At 40.1% G+C, this 23207-nt stretch overlaps 1 protein-coding gene across 6 annotated transcripts in view; it reads left to right on the plus strand.

Moving 5' to 3' along the window:
• The window catches only part of ABCG2 (ATP binding cassette subfamily G member 2 (Junior blood group)), a 161425-nt gene that overhangs the window by 124365 nt on the left and 13853 nt on the right, over positions 1-23207 (plus strand). For all 6 annotated transcript variants that reach the window (XM_044224548.1, XM_044224546.1, XM_044224547.1 and 3 more), the window contains 8 exons: positions 1644-1703; positions 2449-2563; positions 3149-3301; positions 6653-6810; positions 12199-12350; positions 14079-14183; positions 15133-15380; positions 20142-20224. In XM_044224548.1, the coding sequence (XP_044080483.1) occupies positions 1644-1703; positions 2449-2563; positions 3149-3301; positions 6653-6810; positions 12199-12350; positions 14079-14183; positions 15133-15380; positions 20142-20224 (1074 nt within the window). The remainder of the gene's footprint in view (positions 1-1643; positions 1704-2448; positions 2564-3148; positions 3302-6652; positions 6811-12198; positions 12351-14078; positions 14184-15132; positions 15381-20141; positions 20225-23207) is intronic.

The raw sequence follows: 23207 nt of genomic DNA on the forward strand, positions 1-23207 counted from the left end.
GGTTGAGGAACTAGGTTACAACTGCTTTGTGATGTTCGGCACTCCTGGTTATATAACCTTAGGATTGGTCTCTGAGAATCATTGCCTGGGAATGAAATAGATTTCAGCTTTGGAATAGATATTATTTTTATTTTGGGATAAATTTTGATTTATCTGTTCCAACAGAGATTGGGCATAGACACCAAGGTTTTGAAAAGGCTTTTCCAGCTTTTCCAGGTCTCTATTTTATCATGCCTGTTGAGCTGGAAAGACCCTACTTTTTTTTCAAATTTAATATATTTAAAAAATTTTTTATTTATCCTTTTTAGAGGGGAGATGGGGCAGAGCCAGGGGGAAAGAGTATTAAGCAGATTCCACACTGATCATGAAGCTCAATGTGGGGCTCAATCCCATGACCCTGAGATCAGGCCCTGAACCAAAACCAAGGGTCAAATACTTAACTGACTCTACCCTGTGGGTGCCCCTGGAGAGGGCATAGTCTCCATTCTCCCTTTTCTAGTCCATTTTTCCTTGCCAGTTTACTGTTTACCTTCAGGATGAAATTCAAACTACTTACCTTCTTTTTGAGTCTCAGCACAGTTAAACCCTGCCTTAATTTTTTCTATCTTCTTGCTCTCTATCTGGATATTCACTGCCCTTAAACATCATAGTTTGTCTGGGACATGCTGTGTGTACTCCCATGCCTCTATATCCTTAAAGGTTGTTCCCTACAGAAAGCGGCATCTACCAGTTCTATGCTGAGAATTTTCCAGTCCACCTACCTGATACTTTATAAGGGAGAGAATAGTATATCCTGAGGGTACATATTTTACTTTTCTAATTCAGTAACAATTTTGTGACAGTTAAGAATTGGTATTTTGTATTTTACCCATGAGGTGCTTTATTCTTAGCCATTGAAATTCTATTTCACATATATTGTTTCTTAATCTGATGAGTTTTAAGTGGTGAGAACGCTACTGGTGATTCTAGAAATCCCATTGACTTATTAATTGTGTAGAACTTAGAGTAGGTAGCCACAGAGGTGACTTGAAGTAAATCAGTTAATGTCATCAAACATTAGTTAAGACTTGTTACATTCTTTACACTGTGTTAAGAGGGGTAAGTGTACAAATATGTTTAATCAGAATCTGTGACTTTAAGGAAACTTGAAATTTCTTGTGTTCTTTTTCAAAGACTATAAATGGTTTAGAGAAGAAGTAAAAAGAGCTTAGAGGGACCCAAGCCATTTTTCTTATAGGTCTTGACTAGTGATTAAGATCCTTCATGTGGGGGGCGCCTGGGTGGCTCAGAGGGTTGGGCCTCTGCCTTCGGCTAGGTCCTGGTCTAAGGGTCTTGGGATCGAGCCCCACGTTGGGCTCTCTGCTCGGTGGGGAGCCTGTTTCTCCCTCTCTCTGCCTGCTTGTGATCTCTCTCTAATGAATAAGTAAAATCTTTAAAAAAAAAATCCTTCATGTGCTGGACTTACGTTAATTGACATACATTAATGAACATTATGTTAATTGTCTTTTTCCTTTCAGCATTGGTTTGTGCTTGCTTTCCGTCTATAGTTTAATCACTTTCATTGAGCGTATTAGATGCAGACTCTAAATTTATAGAACCAGTTTTGAAGTGGGCTGATAAATTGATGTGTTCTGTGCTTACAGTGGCATCATGAGACCTGGCCTCAATGCCATTCTGGGACCCACAGGTGGAGGCAAATCTTCGTGAGTATAATAGTAGAAGTCAGCTTTTCCTTTGGGGTTTTAATGTGCTTTTCAAGATGCCTTTCATGTGAGCAGGTATGTGTCGAGCGTTTGCTGCCTTTCTAGTGTGGTTCTAGGTGCTGTGGATAACATGCATGATGCCAGCTTGGGGCTGGTTGTCCCAAGGACTGGGAAATCTTGGTCAGCTTACTAACAGCACACGATAACAAGACATGACTGGCATACAGCTGTCGGCTCTGATTTGAGCTAATGGGGAGGGAAAGGAGAGAGAAAAAAATTGAAAGTGGGTAGATAGAGCCAAAGGCCCAAGTGAAGACTTACTTCTTAGACAAAGGAGCGCATTGTCTGACTTGAGAGACCCCCCCAAGGTCTCTGCTGGAAGGCTGCTGGGGAAGTCTGTGCTGGAGCAGCCAGCGGTGACTTGGTTCCATGTTTTTGAGTTATACTGTAATATAAACTAAAAAAGGAAGGTGAGAATTGAAAAATATAAGTAATTTTATGATGAATCATGAAATTCTACACCTGAAACCAATTTCATCATATATGTTGACTAACTAGAATTTAAATAAAAATTGAATTCAAGGAAGTACCTGAAAAAACCAGAAAACCATATACATAATTTTAGGTAATCCATGGAATTTCTTGATCGGTCAATATTCTAACTTGAGCAGAATTTGGATTTAGAGTAGCTGAGAGATACAGCCTGAATTGGAGAAAAACAACAACGTAATATGTCCTCTCATAGGTTGTTAGATATCTTAGCTGCAAGAAAAGATCCAAAAGGATTATCTGGAGATGTTCTGATAAATGGAGCTCCTCGACCTGCCAATTTCAAATGTAATTCAGGTTATGTGGTACAAGTAAGTATTTGTGGATTTGTATTTTAGCCTTCTTCTATTTCTGTATGGGCAAATGTCTTGGTTGATAGATCAGTGTACTTCCAGCTGACCAAAGGACATGTTCATGGAACCAGTTTCCTTCACACCAGCTTTTCATCATCCCTTGTTTAGATTCGGAGTGGTGTTAAATGAAGAGGCAGGAAGAATCTGGAATCTAACCGCTGTAAGGGCAATGATATCCATTCCAGTTATGATTTCCACAAGACACGACTAGCCTTCTTTTTTGCCCTACCTTCACCTCTCTCCTTCCCCTAGCTTAGAAAGATGTTTTGCTAAATTTGTATAAAGCAGACTGGACATGTCTGGTAGTAGTAATCGTAATTACAACCTGTGTCGACTTGGATGTACAGATAGGGAATGAAAATTATGCCATCTGCTTTTCCAGCTGTCTGTATTTGGAGTTGCTGTCATTTGTCTACCTGCAAGGTCATTAGCTAGAACTTTATGTTGGATATGGTATTCTTGGGGATGAAGTTACATGTGCTTAAGTGTGATGGTATTAGAAAAAACCTAATATGTCTTGTTAAAATGCCATTTTGCTTCAAGGATGATGTTGTGATGGGAACTCTGACAGTGAGAGAAAATTTACAGTTCTCAGCAGCTCTCCGGCTTCCGACAACCATGACGAGTCATGAAAAAAATGAGCGAATTAACAAGGTCATTCAGCAGTTAGGTCTGGATAAAGTGGCAGATTCTAAGGTAATGTGGAAAAACCAGATGGGGTCATAGCCAGCATTAAGATCTCATCTGTGTGGATAGCGTAACTCTTACTCAGAAGTTTTCTACAATGTGCGTGCTCAGAAGTGGCTGCTTTCTGTAATATAGGGAAATGCGACTTGTTACATAATGTGAAGATGGAAATTAAAGAACAACCTAAAAATGTTTGGATCCTGGAAATGAAGTGTGGCAGGGTGGTCCAGTGCATAGAAGTGCCCTTGAAAGGAACACAGGGCCCTTTCCCCATGATTATAGTTCTTGATGCTCTCACACTGTTTGCCAGGTCTCAGCTGTAGCTTTCCACTAACTTTCCTTCTTCCTGCTTTCTTTCCCCTTTTAGCTCTCCTTCCTCTTCCTCCAGGAGACTTTGTGCCGTTGATTTTGAGGTATATTTCCGGAATTCTTAAATGACAAAAATCCAAGGGTTCTGGCTCTATGTTTCACTTTGCTGTAATTTGGCTTTCAAAATTATATTTCCTCAAAGTGGAGTTTCTTTTCTTTCTTTCTTTCTTTCTTCTTCTTCTTCTTTTTTATTTTTAAAGATTCTTTATTTATTTATTTGAGAGCTAGAGCAAGAGAGTACGAATGAGAGAGGGGCAGAGGGAGAGGGAGAAGCAGATTCCCTGCTGAGCGAGAAGCCTCATGCGGGGCTCGATGTGGAGCTTGATCCCAGGACCCTGGGATCATGACCTGAGCCGAAGGCAGACACTTAAGTGACTGAACTACCCAGGTGCCCCAGTAGCGTTTATTTCTAACTTGTGTAGCATCTGAGTTGTTTCTCTATAGACTTTTCTTTGGCACTTTTGTTTCTCATTCCTCTCTCTCTCTTCCTATCTTCCTTCTTCTGCCAGTACTTACTTACAGGCTGTGTGTTACGTGCTGGGTTCTTAGGTTTTAGAGATACCAGTTGTGGGCAAGAGAGACAAAAATAACTCCTTTTTGTGGTAATGTAGAGTCAGGAGGAAGAAACGAGATGAACAAGGGAGTTTTATAGTTGATGACTAAGGATGAAAGATTTGCCTGGAAGACTTTTGAAGCTTTGGGTGAAGATGAGCTTTTTCAGATTATGGTGACTATTGTTTAGCATTCTTTTTTTAAGATTTTTTTTTAAAGTAATCTCTACACCTGAGTTGGGGTTCGAATTTGCAACCCTGAGATCAAGAGTTGCATGCTCTGCTGACTGAGCGTGTGGTGGTGGTAGTTTAATTCCCCTGGATATATATACCTTACTTGGAGATAATGAAGAATGGGGGTTTCTGCTCATTATTGCTTCATGTCATACTGTCTGACATTTTAGAAAAACATAAAATGTATTTTGCTTGTATTTCGTTCGAAAACATAGTGCTGAGATGCCACCATTTACCATTTATTTTTGTTTTAGAAGTTTATGAGTTTAGGTTTCCTTTGTCTTGGCTCTGTTATTTGATTTTGTCTTTTTCTTAAGGTGCATTCCAATCTTTGCCTTTAGGTTAAAGTTCTTTACCAATAAGCAGTCAATTGCATATAATTCCAGGAAAAATGAGCTGAAGATAGTTGTTGACTTCTTGGAATTTATTTAATTGACTGAAAATAAGTTTAAAATTGTTTACTTTTTATGAAAATTTAAATATAGCAGAAATATAGTGAGTAGTCTAATTACTATCATAATTACATTTTTATAGTATAATGGTATGATTACAAATAATATTCACGTAGATTTCCCAGTTGTTAACATCTTATCCCATACTAGCTTTGGCTTTTTTTTCCTGAAATATTTTAAGGAAAGTTGTAAATATCATATTTTACTCCTGACTACTCATTTTGCATCTTTTTTTTTAAAAAGATTTTATTTATTTATTTGAGAGAGAGAGAGAGAGATCACAAGCAAGCAGAGAGGCAGGCAGAGGGAGAGATGGGGAAACAGGCTCCCCGCCGAGCAGAGAGCCCAATGTGGGGCTCAATCCCAGGGCCCTGAGACCACGACCCAAGCTGAAGGCAGAGGCTCAACCCACTGAGCCACCCAGGTGCCCCAACTCATTTTGCATCTTAAGAAAAAAGACATTTGGGACGCCTGGGTGGCTCAGTTGGTTGGACGACTGCCTCCGGCTCAGGGCGTGATCCTGGAGTCCCGGGATCGAGTCCCACATCAGGTTCCCAGCTCCATGGGGAGTCTGCTTCGCTCTCTGACCTTCTCCCCTCTCATGCTCTCTCTCACTGTCTCTCTCTCTCAAATAAATAAATAAAATCTTTAAAAAAAAAAAAAGAAAAAAGACATTTGCCTAGGTTACCATAGTGCTGTTACTAACCAACAAAATTAATAGTATCTTAATATCAGCTATGTTAAGCCATATTCATTCACATTTTCCCAGTTGTCTCCAAAATATCTGCTATAGCTCATTTGTTATAGGATCCAATCAAAGGCATTAGGAACACTTCCTTGTTATCTCTTTGAAGACTCTTTTTTTTTTTCTAAGATTTTATTTATTTATTTGACAGAGATCAGAAGTAGGCAGAGAGGCAGGCAGAGAGAGAGGAGGAAGCAGGCTCCCCGCTAAGCAGAGAGCCCGATGTGGGGCTCAATCCCAGGACCCTGGGATCATGACCTGAGCCGAAGGCAGAGGCTTTAGCCCACTGAGCCACCCGGGCGCCCCTGAAGACTCTTAATATAGGAATTCCTTTCTACTTCCTGCCTCTCCCCAAACCTTCTTGTTTTCCCTGCCCCCCTGCCCTCCACACACAATGACATTGACTAGTTGAGAAGACTGGGCCAGTTGCCGTGTAGAATATTCCAGCTTCCGGATTTGTCTGAAAGAATGGGTCAGGAATTCTGTAGTGAGTTGGGATACAGGCAGGGTCAATTTGGGAAGCCTTTTGATCATTTAAGAGGTGCTAATGTGGTGTGATAGAAAGTGAACTTTCCCATTTGCATCCCGCCCCCAGGACTTTTAGAGGGTTGGTGAGGGAGGGTGTAAGAATACTAATAAATTCTAGATGCTTTCCCCTTTTCCTCTCCTACCTTTGTCTCCCTTCTGCTTTGTGATTTCATTATGCCAGGGCCATATGTTTTATTGTTCCAATTTAACTATCTTAAAACTAACTATTTGACTTGATAGGGAATGAGAAGTACTATTAAGCATGGTGTTCATATCAGGCTTGGCCACTTCCCGACCTGAGCCTCAGTTTGCTCATGTTATTAGAAACCTACCTCTTCTCCCATAATTTCATTTATTTGTTATTTGGAATAAGTGAGGACAATGAGATAAAGTGCCTCTTATAGGGCTGGCATGTTGTAAAGACCTCAACAAATGGTAGTAGCTGTGGTTGTAATTGTTAATGATGTTATTTGTGCTTTAGGTTGGAACTCAATTTATACGTGGTGTATCTGGAGGAGAAAGAAAAAGGACTAGTATTGGAATGGAGCTTATTACCGATCCAGCCATCTTGTTCCTGGATGAGCCCACCACTGGCTTAGATTCAAGCACAGCAAATGCTGTCCTTTTGCTCCTGAAGAGGTAAATGCGATGGGAACATTTTTCTTCCACTCATCCAATATCAGATCCCCTGCGATGCACCAGGTAGTATTCTCAGTGCAGGAAGTTCAAGAGTGAGCAGAACAGACAAAATTGTCTTCCTTCTTTGTTGGAGGGGAGTAGTCAACTGACAAATAGAAGTGTTTTAAGAAAAATGAAGCAGGGTAAGAGTGTAGCAAAAGATGGCTGTGGTGGGAGTGGGGGTGCTCTATTATATAGCAGGGTGGTCAGGGAAGACCTCACTGATGTGACATGTGAGCTGGGAGCAAGGGAATGGGGCCTGGATGTCTGGGGAAGAGAGTTCTTGCTGGAGGGAAGAGCCGTGGGTCCTGAGCATGTGTGATGTGTTTGGAAACATCAAAAGAGTCGGAAGGAACTGAACCCCAGAGAACTAAGGGTAATGGAGACTGCTTACTGATTTGTTTGCTGGGGCTGCCATAATGTAGGACCACAGGTACACAGTGACTTAAACAACAGAAGTTTCGTTTTTTCACTTGTTTGGGAGGCTAGGAGTCTAAGTAAGATAAGAGGTCAACAGGACTATTTCTTCTGAGGTCTCTCTCCTTGGCGCAGGTAGCTGTCTTCAATGTGTGTCTTCATTTCATTTTCCCTCAGTGCATCTGGGGCCTCCTCTCCTGTTCTTATAAGGACAATGATCCTTATTAGATTAAGGGCCACTCATATGACCTTGTTTAACCATAATTACCTCCTTAATGACCCTATGTCCAACTGTAGGTATATTCTGAGGTACTAGGGGTTAGGACTTCAACATGAATTAGAGGGGAGGACAAAAGTTAGTCCATAACAAATAGAATAGGACATGAGATGGAATTGAGAGGGTGGCAGATTATGCAGGCTTTGTAGGCCACAGTAAGAACTCAGGCTTTTATTGTCCCTAGGTAGCATGGGAGCTTTTAGAGAGTTCTAGAACAGAGGAGTGGCAGCTCTGTAGGGAAAAGAACTGTATAACTGGGCAGGGTGAGTACAAGGAAACCAGTCAGAAGGCTGTTTGTATTAGCTCGGTTGAGATATGATGCTGGCTTTGAGTAGGGTGGTAGTGGTGAGGTGGTGAGAAGTCATGGATTCTGCATCTATTCTGAAGATAGAACCAACAGGATTAGTTCATGAATTGGCAGTGAGGTGTGGTTATCGAGAAAACAAATTTCTAAATTTTAGGGCCTGAATAATGGAAGAATGGAGAAAATAGTTGCATTTACTTTTATTCTTCCAGTGGGAGGAATATGTCGATAGGAGAAATTTCAGAAGGTAAATTTTGGACATCTAAAAAAATTAAAAAAAATTTTTTGACCTTAACAGAAGAGTTATAAGACTAGTACAAAGAAATCTCATGTCTTCTTACTGATATTTCCTGTTACCATTTATCTGCATTTGCTCTCTCTCTAACCCTCCACCCCACATAGTCTTTTCCTGACATCATATACCTTCACCCCTAAATACTCTGGAGTGTAACTCCAGGAGGCAAGGATGCTCCTCCTACATTACCACAGTCCACACCTCCCAGCCACAACATCTCCATTGCTGCCATTACCACCATCCAACCCATAGACTTCAATTGGACTTCACCAGTTGTCCCAGAAGTATTTCTTTCTCCTTTCTGACTCAGAACGTTCTCTAGAACCTCTTGTTTAAGTATTTTCTAATCCTGAATAGTTTTTCAGTCTTTCCTGGCTCTTGAGTCCTTGTCTCTCTTCAAGAGTCCATTTCGTAGAGTGGCCTTCAACTTGGATGCCCCCAGGGTTCTCTCAGGACCAGACTCAGGCCATGAGTTCTTGGCAGGGCTACCACAGAAACGATGCCATGTTCTACATAAATCAGGGGCTAACTGATTTTGACTTCTCCCACTGTGGGTGATATTCATGACCACCACCTCATCGTGTTGGTGTCTGCTGGGTTTACCTGCTATGAAGTAACTTTTTCCCTTCATAACTGGTTGGTATTGGAGATGATCAGATAATATGTCTGTAGCCTATTCCTCAACAAATCTCCACCCACCAGTTTTAACATATACTAGCAATTTCTGCCTCTGTCAATTACTGGTATGATAGTTGCCAAGTGATTTTCTATTTACATCTTTCCTTCTACATATATTAGTTGGCATTCTACTGTAAAGAACTTTTCCTCCTTCCCCATTTATGTTTTCTCATATTCTTTTTTAAAGATTTTATTTATTTTATTTGACAGATAGAGATCACAAGTAGGCAGAGAGGCAGGCAGAGAGAGAGGGAAGAGGAGGCAGGCTCCCTGCTAAGCAGAGAGCCCGATGCGGGGCTCGATCCCAGGACCCTGGGATCATGACCTGAGCCGAAGGCAGAGGCTTTAACCCACTGAGCCACCCAGGCGCCCCTCATATTCTTATTTTTGTTAATGGATCAGGGGATTATATAACTTCTATATTTTATGATTCGATTAGCCCTTATTTAGCCATTAGAAGCCCTTCCAGTCTGACTTTTGTGTCCTTTTGACATGTTCCCTAATCATTCTTCAAGCAGTTCTTTACTTTATGGTCAACAAGGTGTTCTAGGCTCATCTTGTACTTTTCCTGTGTCAGATATTTCTCTGGGGAGTCCTGGTACCTTCTGTTGTAGTCAGAATTTAGAAACCAAGATCTAATTACTTAGTGTGCTCACTGCTACTGTCATTTCATTGCTTCCAGACCAACTTAGCTGACATACCTAGGAAATACTTGTGTACATGTGTGTGTACATGTGTACATGTGTGTGCTTTATGTCTGTGCATATATAACACAAATATATATCTGTATTTTTTTATTAAAGATTTTAAGCAATCTCTACACCCAGCATAGGGCTCAAACTCATAACCCCAAGATCAAGAGTCGAATGCTCCATGGACTGAGCCAGCCAGGCACTGCTAGTTCTATATTTTATATGGGAAATATTTAGAATATTATTTTATTATGTATTCATGTGTATATAGTTTGAATAGAATGATACATGCAAACATACATCTATAATTATTGCTCTGTTAGCCTGTGTGTATCAAAAAACCCATGAGTGCATAATATTTCCAATCCAGTCTAACACTTGAATGTTCTTTTTAGTCTTTGCCATTTCCATATTTGTAAATGGTATTTTTAAAAGATATTATTTATTTATTTGACAGAGAGAGGGAACACAAGCAGGGGGAGTGGGAGAGGGAGAAACAGGCTTCCCTCCGTGCAGGGAGCCTGACGTGGGCCTCGATCCCAAGACCCTGGGATCATGACCTGAGCCGAAGGCAGACGCCTAACGACTGAACCACCCAGGCGCCCTGTAAATGATTTTTTAAACAGGCAAAAACTTAGCTGCCATTATCTCAATACATTTACTTACTGTCTAAGCCAAGTAACTTAATTGTTAAATATAACTGATGATCTAGTCACGCTGGCCATGCTCTCTGCCCACCACCTCTGGGACTGCTCCCTACCAACCCAATTTTTTAAAAGCTACCACACACATTCTCTTCCTGTGGCATCCCCTCCTTGTCATTGCTGTGCTTCCTCAGACGCTCATGCCCTCCTAAGCAGATCTCTGTGCCAGGATAAGAAGAAATGGGAAGATCTTAGACACCTTAAGTTTGAGATGGCAGTTACACAAAAAAGTGAAGACGCCAAGTAATGGGTCAGGTTCTGTTAGAGAATGAATGTTATCTTTCAGTGTGTTAACAGTGTTCATTAGAGGATGGTGGAATGCTCTGGGCTCTGTTGTGTTTTATCCTGTTTTGCACTAGTTAGCACATAGGCATCTTTCCCTGGGCTGGAGGGCTTTAGCCTAGAATTTCTGACACACCACTGTGCACACTGATCACTTGGATCTTGTTAACATCAGATTGCTTCCATTGCTCTGAGATGGAGTTTGAGACTTCCTGTCTCCAAGGAGATACTGATATTGATGCCATTGGTCCTTAGACCACAAAGCTCTCATGGAAGCACTTCTTTGCTTCCGGTCCTTCACTGGCTCTTTCTTGCCCTCTGACAAAAGCTGCAGCTTCTGAGTGAAGGGACTCATCCTGGGCTGATTTTTTGGGGCAGTCTCTTTTCATAGCTTCTTCCCCTCCCCCTGGCCTCGATCCCCATGCACACATCCGGGCTTTGCAATGACGCGGAAGTACTTGTAGCCTCCTTAGTAAACCTTGTTATTGCATAGTCTGTTTGCCATCTTCCTTCCGCTGACCACATTTTCTCTTCTTGGCTTACTCTGGTTGGCCCCATTGATGCACTACTTATGTTATCTTAAGACTGGGTTACGGTCTTGCATTTAGCTTATAAGGAACCCTCAGCTTCTTTTATTCCACACTGTACTGAAATGGTTGAATCTACTGGCCTGTTCCTTTTTGAGGCAGAGTAACCTTGTACCCACTGCTAACATGCAGTAGGTGCTTAGAAAATGCTTAAATTGGGGGCGCCTGGCTGGCTCAGTGGGTTAAGCCGCTGCCTTCGGCTCAGGTCATGATCCCAGGGTCCTGGGATCGAGTCCCGCATCGGGCTCTCTGCTCAGCAGGGAGCCTGCTTCCCTCTCTCTCTCTCTGCCTGCCTCTCCGTCTACTTGTGGTTTCTCTCTGTTAAATAAATAAATAAAATCTTTAAAAAAAAATGCTTAAATTGATATGATACCGCTTATAAAATATTTTCAATAATGACAAGTTTTCAACAGTGATTATAGCCTTTTGTTTCTTCTATCCGTGAGTAGTACCTCCCATGTAAATGTAGTTTATCAATGTTTTGGCCTTGGAATCAGACCAGGGATCAAATCCCAGCCCTGCCCCTTACTGTGACCTTAGGGTCAGTCGTTCAACCCTCTACATCTCATCCCTAACATAAAGGTAATAATATTATTGGTACTGCCTGGTAACAGTATTGTGAGAATTAAGATAAGTATGAAAGTATATAATAGCAAAGACATAGTAAGTACTCAGTAATGTTAATTGTATCATTAGGGCAAAAGAATGAAAACCAATTCCTACAAAGCGAGGAGATTTAAATGATCAGTGAAAATCGGGCATACAACCATCATTTTAACATTCAGTCCATGATATGTTTCCAAACTTGAAACCCAGATTACCTGGGTGCCTGTTAGAAATATGGACTCATTAGGCCCAGTATGTCTGAGAAGACTGTCCCGGGATCTGCATTTTTCATGAATATTCTGGTTGATGTCAACTGCCTGTGGAACTCACTTTAGAAACCCTAGTGTTTCATAAAAGCACTGCCTTTAAGTCCCCTAACAATCAGATAATATGAAATGAGGAGTTAGTAAGAGAAAATCAAGTCGAACTAAGAATAGGTGATTAAAGTTGCCATGATGTTCAAGTTTTAGATGTTTGATGACTTTTATTTTTTCGCTTTTAACTTAGGATGTCTGAACAGGGACGAACGATCATCTTCTCCATTCATCAGCCTCGTTATTCTATCTTCAAGCTGTTTGATAGCCTCACCTTGTTGGCCTCAGGAAAACTAATGTTCCACGGGCCTGCCCAGGAGGCCTTGGGGTACTTTGCGTCAGTAGGTATGCTTGACTTTTTCATACAATAAGATCCTTTACTAAAAGAAACCTGAAAGAGAGCAATGGAGGTCTCCAGGAGTGCTGTTTGTTCTTTGAGTAGACATACTATGGCTTCCACCACTCCAAAACATCTTTGGTGAGTTTGGTGCTAGAATTCTTCTTCTCTTTACAGTGCTACCTTGTTCTTTAGGTCTCTTTCCTGTCCTATTCGACTATGTCTGCATACATATGTATGAATATTTCTACTGGGCCTATATCTGACCCTCTTCCCAGTTCTGGTGACCTTTCACTAACAGTTCAGTGAATGTGTTGGCCTCATAACCAGTTATCTGTCAGTCAAACGTTTTTGAAAAGGTCTCATAATATCCCCCAATATTTTGTCTTCTTGTCCAGATTATGGATCAGGCTTTCTCATGTCATTCCTTTTTATGGGATGTTGATCTGCTGTGGTGGGGATTCATGAAGATGCTACTTTAAATTTTCTAATAACATTAACAATAACATTACAATAACATTAATTAACAATAACATTATTTAACAATGTTATTGTTAACTAACAATAACATTAAATTACAGATTTAGGCTTTGAGGGGATATAAGAGACTTACCAGTCAATAGAATGACTCATTGTAAGTCTTACTTTGAGGGGCCAACACTTCTGACAGTTTTGGACTGCCTGGTTCTATTTAGAATGGAAATATATAATTTTTTTTAATGACTCATGCAGTCTGTTTCATTTTAGAGGTATTTGGATAGGATTACAGATGGTGCTCCATGACTCCAAATATAGTTTTAAATATTCAGTAGCCATCTTCTAAGATTTTTGTTTAATCTCTCTCATTTCAAGTTAATAAGCACACAAGGTCTAGGGAGTTTAGTTGAACCTAATAGACTACAGGTCAGTTTGAGTCAGAGGATCATGCCACAAGGAGTTGAGATAAGCATTCACCTGTGCCAGTCACATTCTCCTGGGAGTGCTGCTCTGGGGATTTGTTCTCTATATTGGAATTATGACAGCACAACGCATGATCATTTGGCAGGTGAACTGGGAGAACCGAACGCACCCCTGGCCTCTTCCAGGTTCTATCTTGCTGTGCCCTGGCATTCTTGCTTTGAGGAACTTTTGTTCTAGCTACAGCCTTTTTTTTTTTAACTTAATTTTTTCCTTTTGGACCAAATTAGATTTTTTTTTTTTAAAGATTTTATTTATTTATTTGAGAGAGAGAGACAGTGAGAGAGAGCATGAGCGAGGAGAAGGTCAGAGAGCGAAGCAGACTCCCCATGGAGCTGGGAGCCTGATGTGGGACTCGATCCCGGGACTCCAGGATCACGCCCTGAGCCGAAGGCAGTCGTCCAACCAACTGAGCCACCCAGGCGTCCCCCAAATTAGATTTTTGAAGCAGTTCTGATAAGCATCAGAGCATACTGATAGCTGTTTCAGGTCTCATGAATTATGATGAATAAGGACCAGCTAATAACTTCAGACTTTTGGGGAGTCTAAGGTTGGCTTTTAGTACATTGTTTTTCTGGAAGACGGAGTATTGTTGAAATTTCATGTGATTAAATATATAAAAAAGAAAGGGTAAATCAGTGAAAGGAGAAGAGGGGAGAAAAGTAAGAAGAGTTAAGGGAGAAGTTGTTCTCTTCCCCTGCCTCACCTCTCTCACCCCTGAAAGTGAGTTTTTACTTTCCAAGACCATCAAGTTTACGTAAGTTGCCTTCTTTTTGTAGGTTATCAGTGTGAGCCTTATAATAACCCTGCAGACTTCTTCCTGGATGTCATTAATGGAGATTCCTCTGCTGTGAAACTGAACAGAGAGGACCAAGAGGGTGAAGGTGTGTGAATCTGTTGAGAGTCACAGATTATTGTGAATGGAATTGGCCGAAGTTTAACCATGTGGCAGCTCAGGAAAACATGGCTTTGTGAATTTACATTAATGCTGTCCTCTGGTAATAGTTGTCTTAGTCCATTTGGGCTGCCTACCAAAGATACCATACACTAGGTGGCTTAGACAATAATCATTTATTTCTCACAGTTCTGGAGCCAGAAGTCCGAGGGGAAGGTACTAAAGACTCAGTATCTGTGGAGAACCTGCTTCCTGGTTCAAATATGGGTGACCATCTTCTCGATGCCTCCTCACATGATGGAAGCAAGGAGGGGCCTCTTTTATAAGGGTTCTATTCTCATTCATGAGGGCTACACTCTCATATGACTTAATCACCCTTCAGATACGATCACATTGGGGATTGGGTTTCAGCATATAAATCTTGAGGGAACATAAACATTCACTCTATAGCACTGGTTAACATAGATTTTGTTTCCCGTGATTGGTGTATTTTTGACTGAATGTATACATGAGTATTCATGTGATAGTGTCACTTTTAAGGGGAAATTTCATTAAAAATACCCATTTATATAATGTTTTGAAATAAGAAACTTGGCAATTTATATATTTGCATATAGAAGAAAACAAGGACCAGGTTTGTATATCAGGAATTATAACTCCTTCTGGTAAGAAGTCTATTTTAAAAGAATTAGGGTTCAAGTGTTATAGTTAGGAGAAGGCAGTAGGTTTGCTATATTCATAGGTTTATGGAAGCAGTCGGGCAATTAACTATTTTTCTAATATTGTGAAGCAATGACAGATCTAATAATTTTTTATACTCAAGCATTAGAATTATGATGTTAGGGAGGAACCAAAGAAAGGGGTTACAGGAAAATGGACTAAATCAGTTGTTATTTTATGAATAATGTTTCCCTTCTTTATCCACCTTTATTCCAAAGTCAAGGAGACTGAAGAGCCTTCCAAGAGAGGTACTCCACTCATAGAAAAAATAGCTGAGTTTTATGCCAACTCTGACTTCCACAGAAAAACGAAAGATGAGTTAGATGAAGTCCTAAAGGGTCAGAAAAGGAAGAGCTCAGCCTTAAAGGAGATCACCTATGCCACCTCCTTCTGTCATCAACTCAGATGGATTTCCAAGCGTTCATTCAAAAACTTACTGGGTAATCCCCAGGCCTCTATAGCTCAGGTAACCTGGCAGATACTTTGGATTATGCTGGGACATAATCATGTGGGAGCATTAGATTCTGATATAATCTATTAGGGTTATGCTTATCTTCTCCTCAAGTTTCCATTTATTTATCTCCACTCCATTTGGGATATAAAAATAGCTAACAGCATAAGTGAAACACCATGAAATTTTTACTTATGGAAAACTTTTTTGGTGTTTTTTTTTTTTTTGACTACCTAATTAAGACTTTTTGTTGATTTAGACTAGCTGTAATGGGTAATCTTTGTTGAAAAATCTTTTCTTCAAAGATGGTGAAATAAAGGAAGTGTTTAGCCACATTTAGGGTTTTCTGGTGGCTGCACACATTCGTTTCCTGACTCATTGACTATGTGTGCCATTTTGGGAGCTTGTATACAGGGGTGAACAAAATCGGTGAAAATAAAACTCCTGTTCTCATAGAGCTTGTTTTCCTATGAGGAGTGACAGGGGACAAATTCATACAGTAATGAACGAGATAGCAAGTCATATGGTAAAAGGAGCTATGGAGAAAGTTGAAGCACAGTGGGGGAGAAAGGAAGAGAAGAGAGGGAGAAGGGGAGAGAGTGGAAGGGGGTTGATTGCATTTGAAGTCAGGAGGTCAGGGAAGCTGGCATCTAGATTCACTGAATGCAGCTGAAGGTCATGGGGGTCATCTCTCTCAGGGAGGAGCCTGTGTGCAAGTGGTCTTTCTCATCAATGACCTCCGTCATTTAGGAGTTCTCATCTTAGGAAAGCACTAGGTACCTGAACAGTCGGCAATTAACACAACATAGTAAGCAGGCTTCAATTCTACTAAATAAGGCTATTGGCTCTCTCATTAACTTTCTTTTGATGAAGAGGAAATCATGTTCTTTTCCCCTTTGGCTGGCTCTGTTGGTAGTTGTTGATTAGTACCCCTTTATTGTTGTTATTCTCAGGTGCTCTGTTCTACAAACCCCTAGTATTCCCAGTTCGTTAGTCCATTTTTTAAAAAATTTGTATTAATATATAATGTATAATATGCCCCAGGGGTACAGGTACAGTGCACATACCCTCCCTAATGTCCATCACCTGCCACTCTATCCCTACCCCCCAACAACCCTCAGTTTGTTACCTGAGATTAAGAGTCTCTTATGGTTTGTCTCCCTCCCGATCCCATCTTGTTTCATTTTTTCCTTCCCTACCTCCCACAACCCCCACCCTGCCTCTCAAATTCCTTGTATCAGAGAGATCATATGATAATTGTCTTTCTCTGATTCACTTATTTTGCTTAGCATAATACCCTCTAGTTCCATCCACATCATTGCAGATGGCAAGATTTCATTTCTTTTGATGGCTGCATAGTATTCCATTGTGTATATATACTACATCTGTTGAAGTGGTCCATTCTTTTTAAGGAAATCAGTTTAACCAGTTATTTGGGGGGTTGTTGATTTTATTTATTATCAGTCATTGGATTTCTGTTGAGTACCAAAAGATGGCATGTTGTTGGCACTACACTAATAGAATATTACTCGTTTCCTGGGGCACTTGGGTGGCATAGTCAGTTGAGTGGCCGACTCTTGGTTTCAGCTCAGGTTGTGATCTCAGAGTTGTGGGACTGAGCCCTGAGTTGGGCTCCTTGTTCAGTGTAGAGTCTGCTTAAGACTCTCTCCCTCTGCCCCTCCCACCCCACCCCATGGGTGCATGAGATCTTTATCTCTCTCCAATAAATAAATGAATCTTAAAAAAGATGTGACTGACTTCTTAACCATATGAGCAATAATTTTTGTACATTGGTGCTGTTGCCTTTTAAGTATTAGTACTCAGAATCTCTGTCCCTCTTTAAGATATACTGCTAATTGCTCCAAACATTTTTGCTATTATAATTTTTTATTTCTCTCAGAATATGAACACTTCTGTGTACTATCAAAGTTAAATTTTTCTTTTTTTTAGAGTAGATTTGATACCATTTGGAAACAAGTCTGATAAATTAGGTTAGCCTTGTTTACCCATTTTTTTCAACAGTGAGATAATGTACTGGAGTTGATTCTTTAGTGTGATCTATACATTATGTTTTTTTACTTGGAAAATAATGTAAATTTCTCTTTTTTCTAAAAGTGATTTTTAAGTATCTTGTCCAAGTCACACATACAGTAGTGCTAGGCAGGATGTGATTAGAATGTGGAGTTCTTTCTTTCTAAGTTTTTATTTAAATTCTAGTTAGCTAATATACAGTGTATTGTTAGTTTCAGATGTACAATACAGTGATTCAACACTTTGATACAAACCCTGGTGCTCATCACAAGTGCCCTTCTTCAGCCCCATCACCTCTTTCACCCATCCACCCACCCATCTTCCCTCTGGGAACCATCTCTTTGTTATCTATAATTAAGAGTCTATTTCTTGATTTGCCTCTCTCTTTTTTCCCCTATGATTGTTTTTGTTTCTTCAATTCCACATAGGAGTGAAATCATATGGTATTTGTCTTTCTTGGACTTATTTTGCCTAGTATAATGCTCTCTAGCTCCATCTATGTTGTGCAAATGGTGAGATTTCCTTCTTTTTTAGGATGAGTAATGTTTCATTGTTTATACACCACATCTTCTTTATTCGTTCATCGGTCGATGGACACTTGGGCTTTGTCTATAATTTGGCTATAGTAGATGATGCCTCAACATAGGGATGCATACATCCCTTTGAATTAAGTAAATCATTTGTAAATAATTACCTTTGGGTAAATAATAATAGAGCAATTGCTGGGTCATAAGGTAGCTCTATTTTCAACTTTTTGAGGAACCACCGTACTGTTTTCCAGAGTGACTGCACCAGTTGGCATTCCCAGCAGCAGTGTAACAGGCGTCCCCTGTCTAGAATGTGGAGCTCTTTCTAATACAGCATAATTCTGCATCTTCTGTTGCTGGGCTTCCTTCAGCTGCAGACCCAGCCTAGTGCTGTCGGGCTGCGTGTTCACCCTGCTTGCCTCCTCAGTGAACTGTTTGACAGAAGGAGTCCTAACAGTGCTCAAATTCATGGAGCTCTTGTAAAACAAAGATAGAACACTGTGTCTCTCTGAGCATCTGCTGTTCTGATTTGTACATACTGGCATGTTAGGATAGGAGCAGGCAAATCTTTTTTGTAAAGGGGTAGATAGTATATACTTCTGGCTTTGTAGGCCGTGTGGTCTTTGTCTCAGGTAGTCAACTCTGCCATTTTTGCAAGAAAGGAGCGATAGATAATACATAAACAAATGATCATAGCTATGTTCCAATAAAACTTTACTGATGGACACAAATTAGATTTTCATCTAAATTTCATGTGGCAAGAAATAGTCTCCTTCTCCCACTCTTCGAGAAGAGTGGTAAAACCTGTTCTTAGCTAGAGGGCTGAACAGAAGTAGACCCTAGCTTACCGACCTTTGGTTTAGTGTTTTTAATCTGGTATGTATGTTTACTTCTTTAAGTGTTTGAATGTGAGGCTATTAAACTGCTTTATAGCTTCCTGCTGATAAATCTCATGTTTGTAATATTACAGCCATGCTTAGATTTTAAGTAGTCATTTATGTGGTTCAGACTTTGCTTCTGATAATGCCATTTAACTAAAGGTTGTATTTGGATGACCTGGGAGTAAATGGATCATCTGTATAAAAGGATTTAATGTTTGTTTAATGTACCATGGGTTTTTCTCATCAAACCAGTTTGGAAAACACTATCATAACTCTTGGAGATTCATCTTTACATTGGGATATTTAACGTGTGACTATAGATTAGTTTTTTTTTTTTACGATTTTATTTATTTATTTGACAGAGAGAGACCCAGCAAGAGAGGGAACATAAGCAGGGGGAGTAGGAGAGGGAGAAGCAGACAACCTGCTGAGCAGGCAGCTTGCTGTGGGGGTTGATCCCAGGACCCTGAGATCATGACCTGAACTGAAGGCAGACATGATTGAGCCACCTAGGTGCCCCCATTTTGTCAGTCTTAAAAACAAAAGTGGTGTTTATGTAGTGTTCTTAGGAGTCCCCAAAGCGAGTAAGTGAATGCAGGTAAGAATGGCTAAGAAGCTTAGTTCTACACTGTTGGCTGTAGGTCCTTGGACTAAGGCTGCTAGAGGAGCTGTGACATGAGAAAGGGCAGTGGCAGCATTTGAGTGCCCTCAGAGAGAGCTGGCTGAATGCTTTGGTGGCTATGACTTTGCACTTTTCCAGTGCAGGCAAGCCCTGTCCTCTAGGTCGGGTGGGTGGTCAGCTAACCCCTGTTTCCTTATCATGCAGAATAACACTGTTAGAATTTTTTTTATGTGTGCTCAAAAAATTGTATTTATTTATAATAGTAAGAGTAAAGATATCCTGTTTTTACTTGTACTTCTTGAAATATAAAACTGCATGTTCACCAGAACAAAAGGTTGAGAGTTCAGGTCAGAACTCTTATCCATTTGGACTTTACTCCTCCAATGACTTAGCCAGATGCTTCCATTGTTCTGCTGGCCTTCCCAGGCCTCGTAGCCTGAACTGGACCTTGAATTGGCCTGGTGAATCACTGGGAGGATCCTTGGCATTCAGGGGGTTCTATTGTGTTCTGTCAGCCTCTCCAACATGGATCAATTATTTTTTAATTTAGAAAGCAGTCTCATAACATACACTGTTTTATATTCACCCAAGGACTTTGAACCACTGGAAGCATGTATCTTAATGGAGAAATTTGATTACATATCTTATAATAATAAATGGTGTATTAAGTTTTTATCTTGCATTAAAACTTGTTTTTCTTTTTCTTTTTGAAAAGATAATTGTAACAATCATCCTGGGATTGGTTATAGGTGCCATTTTCTATGATCTAAAAAATGATCCTACAGGAATCCAGAATAGGTAAGTAAATTTGGATCTTGATTGTGAGAAAGTGCTGTTACATCTTTCAAGTAATGAAAATTCATTAAGAATTTGGATTTGAGACAAGTAGAGTCAACTGAGGATCAGGATAAGTCAGTGAATTGCAAGCTGAATGTGTGTGTGTGTGGGTGGGTGTGTCTCTATACATATATATATATATGTAATTTGTATAGATTATACAGGTTGTTAATTTTTACTGTCTTGACCAGTTTTAAGCATATAGTTCAGTGACATTAAATACATTCACATTACTTTGTAAAAGAATTTATTTATTTAGAGAGAGCAGGTGAGCATGGGGAATGGTAGAGAAAGAGAGAATTTCAAGCAGAGTCTGCACTGAGTGCAGACCCTGATGTGGAGCTTGATCTTATGACCCTGAGATCATGACCTGAGCCAAGATCAAGAGTCAGATATTTAACCGACTGAGCAATCCAGGCTCCCCAGTACATTCACGTTATTGTACAACTATTACAACCATCCAACTCCAGAACTCTTCATCTTCCCAAACTGCATCTCTGTACATATTGAACAACAACTCCTCATTCTCCCTTTCTTTAGTGCCTGGAAATGGCCATTATACTTACTGTCTCTGAGTTTGACTACACAAGGTACTCATATAAGTGGAATCATACAGTATTTGTCCTTCGGTGACTGGCTCATTTTCCTTAGCATAGTTATCTTCAAGGTTCACCCATATTGTAGCATATGTCAGGATTTCTTTTCTTTTAAAGGCTGAATAATATTCCATTGTATGGAATACCATATTTGTTTATGCATTTCTCTGTCCTTGGACACTTGGGTTATTTCAGCCTTTTGGCTGTTGTGAATGTTGGAGAGGAAGAATTTCCTCTGCCATTCAGAGTCCTTCTAGTAGGACTAAGCATCCCATTAACATGAGACAGATTAACAGGAGAAAATCAAATTTAATAGCATGTGTACAGGTAATCCACACAGACATGCAAATTCCAAAAGCAGTGAGATAACACGATGCTTATATGAGTTAAGGAGAATGGTGGTTAGGGTAAGGGAAGAAAGACCTTAGCAAAAAGTTGGGAGATGATGTTTGGAAAACAAAGGTTGCCCTCTTTATGCAAATAAGTTTCTTAGGCAAAGAGGCATCGTTCTTAATAGCTCTCTTCCTGGTACAGCTTCTCCTTTCCAACGTAAATTTAGGCAGTTGAGGGGAAGATAAGAAGTTTTTTTTTTTAAAGAAGATTTTATTTATATATTTGAGAGAGAGAGAGAGAGAAAGATGAGAGATAGAGAGTATGAGAGGGGAGGGGTCTGAGGGAGAAGCAGACTTCCTGCTGAACAGGGAGCTCAATGCAGAACTCGATCCCGGAACTCCAGGATCATGACCTGAGGCAGTTGCTTAACCAACTGAGCCACTCAGGCACCCCATAAGAAGTTTTTTTTTTTCCTTTTTTTAATTTATTTGACAGAGAAAGCACACAATTTCATGCACAAGTAAGGGGGAGAGGCAGACAGAAGTAAAGGGAGAAGCAGGCTCCCTGCTAGGAGCCATACTCAGGGCTTGATCTCAGGGCCCCAGAATCATGACCTTAGCTGAAAGCAGATGCTTAAATGACTGAGCCACCCAGGTGCCCTGAGGTGAAAAGTTTTCCTGAGTCTGCAGGCCTTGAATGCTTTTTTTTTTTTTTAATTGCTTTTAACTCAAAATAATTTTCATGTTGCTGTGACCCCCATCTTGGAGTGGCCTGCCCTTTGCCCCTCCTTGAGCAATGCTGCTATGCACATGGTTGTACAAATAAATATGTCTCAATCTCTGCTTTAAATTCTTTTGGATTTATACCCAGAAGTAGAGCTATTGGATTATTTGAAATATTTTGTCTTCCACAGCAGTTGTATCATTTGACATTCCTACCAGCAGTGCACAAGTATTTTAATTCCTCTACAACATTACCAAACAGTATTTTCTGCTCTTTTTCCTTTTCTTTTCTTTTTTAAATAATAATAGCCATCCCAGTTGGTGTCAGGGGATGTGGTTTTTGATTTGCATTCTCCTCATGATTAGTGATATTGAGAACCTTTTCTTTTCTTTTCTTTTCTTTCTTTCTTTTTTTTTTTTTTAAGATTTTATTTATTTATTTGAGAGAGAATAAGTGAGAGAGAGCATGAGAGAGGAGAAGGTCAGCGGGAGAAGCAGACACCCCATGGAGCTGGGAGCCCAATGAGGGACTCGATCCTGGAATTCAGGGATCATGACCTGAGCCTAAGGCAGTCACTCAACCAACTAAGCCACCTAGGCACCCCATTGAGAACCTTTTCTTGTGCTTATTGGCCATTTGTGTATCTTCTTTGGGGAAATCTTCTGTGGAGAAATCCTTTGCCCATTTTTTAATTGGAGATTCAAATTATTGAACTATAAGTGCTCTTTATATATTCTGGATATTAATTCCTTATCAGGTCTAAATTTGCAAATATTTTCCAACATTCTGTGGATCATCTTTTCACTGTTGAGAGTGTCCTTTGAAACACAGAAGTTTTAAATTTTGATGTAGTCCAGTTTATCTGTTTTTTCTTTTGTTTGTAAATAATTTTTTGTCTATTTTTTTTTATTTGTTTGCTCGGGGGAGGTGGATGACACTCAGGTTTTTCTGTTATATGGTTAGCGCTTACGTTCATTTACCTTACCGAGTTTTAGTCATCATGTGCCCTTAAAAATATTTTTTCATGATGAGATTTTGTAATGGGCTCTAGCATGTTCTGAATGTCTATGCTCAGCAGTGTCAAAGACTGCAGACTTCTCCTTATACTTCATGTACAAAGCTGTTCTGTGCCAGGCACTATGCTCTGTGTTTTAAATCATGGATACGGATTTCTGCCCCAAGAGATGGGGGTGTTATCCCCATTTTGCCAGAAGGATATGAGGAAAGTTGCAGTAGCTTACATTGAATCTGTTTTGATGTCGGATTGTTTACAAAAGAAAGAATAAGCATAA

Source organism: Neovison vison, chromosome 11, assembly GCF_020171115.1.
Source record: "Neovison vison isolate M4711 chromosome 11, ASM_NN_V1, whole genome shotgun sequence".
NCBI lineage: Eukaryota > Metazoa > Chordata > Mammalia > Carnivora > Mustelidae > Neogale > Neogale vison.